The 9,458-nt window shown below is 46.5% G+C and overlaps 1 protein-coding gene across 1 annotated transcript; it reads right to left on the bottom strand.

The window, feature by feature from the left end:
* Positions 1 to 3,715: 3,715 nt before the first annotated feature.
* Positions 3,716 to 8,903, bottom strand: T265_11656 (hypothetical protein; the record flags this gene model as incomplete). The annotated part of the gene is made up of 4 exons (XM_009178367.1): positions 3,716 to 3,921; positions 5,203 to 5,565; positions 8,334 to 8,523; positions 8,655 to 8,903. The coding sequence occupies 4 exons, from the start codon at positions 8,901 to 8,903 to the stop codon at positions 3,716 to 3,718; spliced, it is 1,008 nt and encodes a 335-aa protein (XP_009176631.1).
* Positions 8,904 to 9,458: the final 555 nt, after the last annotated feature.

The raw sequence follows: 9,458 nt of genomic DNA, 5'->3' as shown, positions 1-9,458 counted from the left end.
CCCATACCTATAACACTCTGTCAGGCAATCTGGATGGAAAGTGATAGCATGAGCACCACTGACATCGGTCAGCGGCCGTGTCTTTCCAGCGATGCGCCCAGACTTTTCGTAACATCCCCTAGTCCCACCAGGCAGATAGTATTTCGTCCACCTTTAGGTTTATGCCACTTCAAATCAGAAGTGGAAAACAATGTTCTTCTAGGTGAAGGGTAACTTGACAAAGCCAAGAACATTGTGTCAGGACGCGCCCAGACGGGAAAAAAAGCACATGTGCAGAGGGTGACGCATCCCCAAGGTCACCATCGGTGCGACACGTCCGGAAAGTAGGTGAGTTGGCGGCTCCCACCAAACATGGCTTAGAAACACATGACCAGCGTAGTGAGCCTGAGATGCTTCACGGCCGGAACACTGCCATTGGCTGTACGGAACGAACAAGCGAACGACCATGTTTGGCCATTTAGTCATCCTATACATTACGCAGACGCTCTGTATGTTTTGTACTGGCAATACAGCCGTGTTCTCAGTTCTCTGTCTTCTCCCTATCGCGTAGCCTGGCAGGCTCAGTGCAGGCGTAACTCAATAGACGGCCACCCACAAGATACAACACACTGCAAAGCGACCACAGTGATGGATGCATTCCCCAGATGAAGCAGCTGTTTTTCCACCAAACTCCCGTTCCCTGACGAAATCTCCAAGTATTTGCTTATTCTACCCCAGTTCTATATCTGATTGTAGCTGTGAACCTGAGACCTCGGTAGTAAAAACCTTCAGACTATCCAGTCAGCCACTAATCCTCACACAACCAGTACTGGACCCTGACACTATGATACGCGCGCTCTTTGATATACAGTTAATATACTGCTAGACGGTACAAAAGGCTCCAGGTGGCTTTTGCTATTCGTGTGCTGACTTCATCTGTCAGTCCACCGTCAGAGCCAACGCATCCTCCAAGATACACATAGTATTCTACAACATCCAGCGTCTCGCCTATAGGTTCCAGAGACATCTGATGTCTGATTGGCAAGATGTCTATCTTCCAATGTCATCTGTTCAGAAGAAGTTATCCCTCCATTCAAATGCATAGGTTAATTAAAGGGAAGTTTCAGAGGCGTCAGTCCTCGAAATAAGAGGGATGGTCAGCAAACACCGAATTGAATCCAGTAGACTACCCGAACCGCTGCGGTTAACCGCGGACATCTTCAGATTATGGGCAACAACATTCCAGAATCACCATGCACAACTAGCTATTCATATGAAGCACAGTTCTGGGTGGGATGATTATTGTTGTTTGAGCTTGTGAACTTGTATTTGACGACTGTAGATTAGACTCATTTGGAAAGTTGGTATGCAACAAAATGCATCCGTAGCTCCGGTTACGTAGTCGGTGGTTGAATCTGAGATCGATAATGGTCTTAGCGACCTCAGAAACCACACATCGACGGACAGTTACAAGACGTGGGTGTTTTCAGTGCTATCTGTGAGGAAACAGAATAGTCGGGACTAGCTGATCCATCATCAAATCGATAGGCTCCAGGCAATGGGAGAAATGAGTACCATCAGCTTCAATCGATCTTAGAAGCACAATGGCGGTCACCGCCCGCCGCAAGATTCAACTGGAACACTTGACAGCCTATTGGTTGTTGATCAAGTGGCTGGTAACGAAACGTTTGCGAGCCAATTTCCAAGCTCGGCGAACAGATCAACAGCTACCTGATCAACAACCAATAAACCCATCCAAGTTACCAATATTTCAACAAATTACCAACTTGACAGCCTAGCTTAGACTTATTCTACCCAAATCAAGTTGTAGAGGACGACCAACACTGACTTGGCAGTATTCAAGAGAACCGACTTCTCACACATTCACACCATGCTCTCCTTTAGCAGCGATCTGGTGCGCGCACGCAAGGTGGGTGGACCTGCACAAATTTGTCGTTCTCGGTTCATGAGTTGCTTACTTAGAAGCCAGTAGTAGTATAAAAATAAAATGGGAAAACCTGGACTTCCGGTGGGAGAAGGGCATCAAATTACAGTTGAACCCGTACATCCAGGCTAGGGTCACTGGTCCACTATCCGTAAACTTTGGAATACTACTCATGATACTCTGAATCCAGCTGACATAAATACCCTCTGGCACCTGTTCAAGTACTATGAGGAGGGACGACTGCGCTCGACCGAAACGAGTTGGCTCAAAGCATTTCGGTAGGGATCCAAGGTGACGAGATCACTGAGAACTGATCAGGCAAGTAGATGAGGGTCGTTCATTTGATCCTTTAGTTTACAATCTGATTCTTTTGACTTTCACACCACGAATGCATTGACTGATTAGCACAGAGGGAGGTTTGATTTCAGATGAAATATTTCGTCTGATCAGTCGTTGAAAATCCGATTATAAGCGAATGGTTAGGTGTTTCGAATGGATAGTGAATACTCAGGTCTCCCGTGAGGATCACCATATACATCATGCATTATTATTTCGGAATAATATTACACGACATAACACTAAATTGTACTGTATTATAATGCAAACATCATAACTGATGATCGCATGTAAAAATATATAGTAGTGATATGGTATAATATAACACAGGCATAACCCTGATGAGATCGAGGACTGCGCCTACCCGACGAGTCACATGAAGGGCGTAATCGGTCATTGGCTGTCCAGGAGTTCCAGTAACCTGGTGAGTAATTCCCTTTCTGAAAATGTACTACGACACCTCAAATATCATACCAAGTGAAACATGAGACGACCTTCGTGCATCGCATTTAATTGAAAAATATCATAAACGGAGGATTCAGTTGTCTCCCGTGAAAACCATGTTGTTATGCGGATTTCGTGTTGAGTTCATGTAGAACACAAGGTTGACGGAAACTCGGGGACTGTGCCTACTTGACGATACACAAGAAGAGTGAAACTGGTCCTGGGATGTCTCAGACTTTCCAGCAACCTTGTGAGTAGTTTCCTTCATCACTTACTTATGTTCGCTCTGAAGGGTCAAGATGGCTTAGTGGTTAAAACGCGAATTTACGGACCTGAAAGTCCGTGGTTCGAACTCGACCTCTGCCTGTCGACTTCCCCTGTCTAGGCTTGGGCAATCTGGCAGTATCCCAGCCCTCGTGCTTCCTTCAGGTGGCATGGCATCTAGGAACCAAAAGGGTGTTACAGCTGAACGAACGGGTAAAAAAGGCATATTCGGTCTGCGCGTAATGGATCACCGGTGTTCTTGTGCCGCGGTAAGATTTGGTTGGCTGCATCGAGCCTACGATAAAACGCTGCCTGTGCAAGTAGACAGCGTGAAACAGCGTAAACAGCATGAAAAGGGTTCTCCCTGTGAACAGGTTGAGACGAAAGCGCGAAGTGAAGGTGAATACAGCTCAGCGATGGTGTGGGATCATCGTATTATCCTTGTATGAGTAGACATCCTACCGAACTCAGTGGAAAGTATGCTGTTGCTTCCCAACAGAGCGATAAGCTAACACTGAACCAATCTCCAGGTGATGAAGCCCTATAGAAACTATGAAGTTCTACAGAATGTTCGGATGTGTTCATTTCAATGCTTTTCTTGATCACTTTTTGAGGAGATTAGGCTTTTCAGTCTTTTAAGGCGGACGTTCTTCATTTTGTGGTGATTGGGTGCCAGAATTTATAGCTCGCGATGATAATTCTCTCTGCACTCACAATACACGGCTCATCAGAACTAGTATGTAGAATCTAAATAAATGTGGTATCCAAATGTAATAATAGTAATAGTTCGGCTGTAACACCCTTTCGGTGCCTGACTGCCATGCCACCCGAAGGAAGCACGAGGGCTGGGATACTGCCAGGTTGCCCAAGCCTAGGCAGGGAAAGTCGAGAGGCAGAGGTTGGGTTCGAACCACGGACCTTCCAGTCAGCAAATTCGCACTCTGACCACTGAACTAAAAATAGTATTGGGAGAAAGAAGCCGGATGTCGTACTTAGCAATTTTGAGGTGAGCTCGACCTCAACCAGTATCGACGAGTGCAGTTAACCGTATTTTGAGCGATTCAAAAGCCGAAATTCGAAACCCACATTGTCCCAAATTGTCTTGCCCGCTCTTTTTTCCTGTTTCCCAGTGGACAGCTTGGTTATCAAATCGCTTTCGTGGGAAGGTAAAGACTAGTGCTTTTAACGACAGGGAATCCAAATAAATCCGGTGAAGATTGCATGTTGTGGACTGATCAAACCCAGATGTTCCATGTGACAGCAACCGAAAACAAATCGGTTCCACACATGATTATTCCCTGTTGGTTCAAATGGTAACTCATGGCGATTGGAGAGGAGACGCATTCCGTTTACCCTTACATAACGGAGGCGTCACGCACCGCAGATTTTCTAGTTAGCTGTTATAGTAAACCGTTGAGCACAAAAGAAGTGCTCACAAACTGTACCGCCACACCACTGGGCTCTTTTTGACTCGACCTAACTCAAGTAGGACATCAACTGAGCCAGAATATGTGTAAAGCACCGGTAGATGGAACAAGTCATAGCTGCAATACACAACAAAGCGTAACCGTTTTGGAATGTAGGACGAGCCAACTCACGAAAGCCCTATATCTATTGAATTCCCATAAGTGCAAGCGTCTTCATCACGGTTACAACACGTCTTCGTGGATTTTGATTGAATGTGATGACACAGAGTACTATGAACTCATCTAGCTAATCCATAAAAGGGTTATCCAGACAAAATGAATTATCACATCGCCCTTTAAAACATCCGGATAGATCCAAGATAGTATCCCACCGATGCAGAAAGCGTGCAGTACTGTGCTCAACCACCCCTGTCCCCACGGAGAAACACTGAGACAAGGATGTGTTTTGCCGTCAGCCAAAGGTTCTTCGCCGAGCATAAATACCTATCGAACAGAATATGTTGAGCGTTCTTAGACTTAAGCCTCCCAATTGAAGGCCGGAAACGTTTCACGTGACACTGGAAGTGTGGAAGCTTTGTAACATTAGGCTATCGAAAAAGCTCCCATATCAGCACTGCTATAACCAATAGACGGCGCGACGGAGTCTACGCTAAATCGTAGCTACAGGTCTCTTCAAAGCAGACAAATTCATGGGAAATACATATATGTCTACTTGACAGATAGGAACGTAGCAGTGTTGAGACCGTTGAGAGGAGGGGGGGGGGGGGGGCGAATGAAAGACAGTGGGATACGGAGGTCAAGATGAACTTTTCAAAAGTTGCAAGTACTGTTCGAAAAATAAGAAAGTGAGGCCCGTGCTCAGCATGGCCTTATATGCTGAAGGTGTCCAGCCTTTGAACAGTCCAATGAGACCCTCTTGAACCAAAATGCCACGAAAGCAAGCGAGTGTGGCATAGAACTGTGTCGGCACTCGGCGCAAGGTAGATACCTTATAAGAAGCGGCTGTATATGAGTCCGGGACTTGACCGAAACAGCGCCTAGCCTCTTCGAAGCCACGAACAGCCAAACGTTTCTTGATTAGATCCAATGGGTAAACTGCTGTTTTGGCGACCAATCCAGACACAGAGCCAGCTAAGAGACTAGCCCACCGGGGAAGCGATTCCTTCAAGTCTGAAGAGTATTAGAGAAATAAAGTGAAGTAGGCCATTTGAACTTAGAACAGTGTGGCTAACAACCACCACGAAAGCCATAAAATGAGAGAGAAATCGTGAAAGTGTAGTTTTGGCTAAAATTAAAATGATCCAATCTAATTACTTACGCAATTGAAACAAAAGCGGATTATAGCGGAACATTTGTGCGCTTCAACGTTGTCAGGCCTGGTCTAATTAAAGGGTCACCCAAAATGAATGTTAAAGAATTTTCGGTTAGGATCAATTAGGTCAGGTAGCTCACTGTGAAGCACAGGTGTATGATGTCGAATAAAAACTGAAAACAGTCTAGGGACTTGGTGCACGGTGACCATTTTCCGTCCAAAGGAAAGCCAAACGGTGCGACTCTCTCCGTAAAACGGAGTATAGTAATACAATAGACAGCCAGTTTTTTTTTGGTAGGCCTCCCGGGGCTACCCTGCACAAGATGGCGGTAACAGTGAATTTTGGTTAGCTCAGTGTCGAGTTTGGACAGAAAGCGTCAACAAAACCACTGAAGACATCGACATCGGATAAGTTCGAGACTCCGAATGTTGTGGATGTACCATTTAACGGGCACCATGAAGACCACTCAAATGCCTAGATCGGTCTGCCCAAAAGAACACAAATAAGGCCAAAAGTTCAGTATCTTGTTTGTCAAACGGAAGCGCTATTCAAGTCACTTTTAAGCTTCCAGTAGAATCCCATACCGTGTGGCCTGGTTACAACTGGTATACCCGGGTAGTCTTTTTTTCTGAAACATTATACAGATTGTGAACACTGGAGGCAGAACGCAATTTGAAATCGTGCACGGGCGCCACGTCAGGTGATCCACTACAACAGCTATTAGGATATCACTTGTTGTAACTGGAAAAAAGTGTTCGTCATACTTTCACTCCCTTGGTATATGTTACCTATCTCATTGGGGGTGGGATGGCTCAGAGGTTAGAGCGCGAATTCACTGACCTGAAGGTCCGTGTTCGAACCCGNGACTTTCCCTGTCTAGGCTTGGGTAACCTGGCAGTATCCCAGCCCTCATGCTTCCTACGGGTGGCATGACAGTTAGGCACCGAAAAGGTGCTACGGCTGAACCTTTTTTTCGCTGGGGTGCATAATTTGTTTGCAATCGACGTGTAAATAGATAGTGAAAACGGCTGAATCAGTTATCATCATCACCAATTGCAAAAGACGTGTACTCACCGTACAGTGCCCATGACCGCTGTAGTTTCGTTCACCGATAATTTCGGGAGATGGGGTAGATAGCTACGCAGTGGAGGTGGTAGCTGATATAATTGATGCGCAAACACAGGGTTGTCAGTGGACTTTTTACCGGGTAAATTGGGAAGCATTGAAGGCAATAGTTCGGATGCATGAGCGCCACTGAGAGGTGACTGGGCCATGTGTAATAATATCTATGTTCATTGATGTGTCCTGTCTCAAATTCCCATCCAAGGAGACGGCAATAACCAGCACAGCTGATATTTCGTTACCAAATTATTGACCTCCCCTGGATCGATTCCACCCTTCACGAGGAAAAGTGCTCTTGGAGTAATTCAGTCGACTGGCATACGGACCAAGCCAGCGAAACCTATGGGATGTGATCAATCCACTACAGTAGGCGAGCTGTTTCTTACGAAAACCATTCGACATACTTCAGCATTACTGATCCGGTGTTCCCGCCAGAATCTGACAATGCTCCGGAAACATCAATCGTCCAACACTGAGAGCCTTTTGACGTCCTAAGTGCGCGACTACCAGGTTTCTGACCCGTATACTAACATGGAGCGCAATGCAGCATTGTAAACTCGCCCTCGACCGATAGACTAATGGCTACGCCACAGGTAATGCGGGTTCACGAAAGTCGCCCTGGTCTTTCCAATCCTGGAGGAAATAGCGTCCTTAGCTAGACCACCGGGACTGATACAGCCGCCCAGGTATACAAACTTCTCTACCTCCTTAATCGGCTCGTCTACAAGCATGGAGTTAGAGTTCCAACACACCCAATCTTGTAGGTCAATATCTGCGAGCGAACGCCCCGGAAGCATTTCGATCTCACAGGCACTGAAGGCTGGTAGTAAGTCTTTAATAATGTTGAAGCCTTGCCTGACACAACTTGATGTAGCGAACTTAGGTGAGAGCATCCCGCAGGTATTCACACGTCCTCGGGAGTTGGCGTACACAACCTCAAGGAGGGTCAATGACTCACAAGGGACACTTTTGTTCCATAGACACTACCATATTTTCTGACCGTCCACAGAGTCGAATGCAGATTTCAAGTCGAGAAAGAAAATCAGTAACGGTTGCTGGAAGCAGTATCTCTGTTCTAGAAAGCATTGGAAAGTGAAACTGTGGTCGACACATCCTCCTATAGAACGGAACCAAGTGTTGTTTTCATGGATCTGTTTCTTCTTCTGTTCAGTCAACCTTAGAAGGACAAGATCAGGGAGATATCAGCACTGAAACGTGAGAACGCACCAGGACCGGCCGACCTACATCCAGCCCCCTTCAAAGATGGAGAATCCCCGGTGACTTATCTGACAAAACTAAGTGATGCAATATGGAGTGAAGATAAAGTGCCTGTAGAATGGAGTGCTTTGACAGTTATTCTTGTCTTCAAAAAGGGTATGCGACGCTGTGCGAAAAGCACTGTGGTATCAGCCTGATGGCTGCGGCGTCAAAGGTGCTGGCTGAATCAATACAACCCTCAGGACGAAAATTCAAGGTAATCCGTAAACAAACAACAGCTCGCACCTGGTGAAGAGGCATTCACGCTGCCCACTATATGCTTCTGATATGTCCGCTTGAGCTGCTCGTACGCGGCAAACGTGACAGCAGTTTGTGGTACGATCAGCATACAGGACGGCCCGAGTCCACGCCACAACGCGAAAACTCCTTCATTGCGAACCAATTTTAACAATCCCATGACTAGACCGGAGTACACCTGAAGCAAGTACACAGAGAGAAAATTACAAGGTATTAACCACGCTTAGAGATATTTGGAAGTCAAAAATGCCGTTTGAGTAACGATCGATTCGCCAGATAGGGGGCGCGGGAGAAAAGCAACAAACTAACCAGACACAAGAAACGCTGTATAAAAGAAGGCAACAAGGAGTGTAGTGTCACATTCAACGAAAAAAGGCGTTCAGCTGTAGCACCCTTCCGGTGCCTAGCTGCCATGCCAGCCGAAGCCGAGGGCTGGGATACTGCCAGGTTGCCCAAGCCTAGACAGGGGAAGTCGAGAGGCGGAGGTCGGATTCGAACCACGGACCTTCCGGTCAATAAATTCGCGCTCAAACCACTTGGGCCATCTCGCCCCCACATTCAACGGCAAACGCATGACAGGTTTTCGACTGACGACGAAACGTTTGCTTGAAATCCCAGTTAGCAATCCAAAAGACAAAAGCCATATTTCCCTTGTTGACAGCCCCCAAGACAGTCGGGTGGAGGTACCAGGCTGGGTGCAACAACTGGAAGATTATCACCACGAGCATGGTTGGGAACCACCGCAGCCGTTCAATGCATGAGGAACGGTCCAAAAAACTGTGGCGTGCAGGATGCCCCTTTTTCACAGCGTCGCGCTACTTGCACTCCAAAAAATTTCACCAAAGGCGAGGTTTTCAGTCGAAATTTCTTAAATACCGCTTTTCAGTGCAGACGACAAATACTCAACGCACCGGTGATGACATACTATCGTGCTTATTGAAGGTGTTTCCAAAGAGGTTTTATTAGCTGTGTATATCTATGCTGGACACGGCGCTTCAGCTCCTTGTGACGGTACTGGTAGGAATGCGGTGAACAAGGGGAAACGAATGATAAATCTGATCTGTGCCACTCATGAGGGGTTCTAGTTATTCTTGGCTTTTGACCTTGGGAGGT

The sequence above is a fragment of the Opisthorchis viverrini genome (assembly GCF_000715545.1).
Source record: "Opisthorchis viverrini unplaced genomic scaffold opera_v5_539, whole genome shotgun sequence".
Taxonomy (NCBI): Eukaryota; Metazoa; Platyhelminthes; class Trematoda; order Opisthorchiida; family Opisthorchiidae; genus Opisthorchis; species Opisthorchis viverrini.
This window is presented reverse-complemented; position numbering and strand designations above follow the sequence as displayed.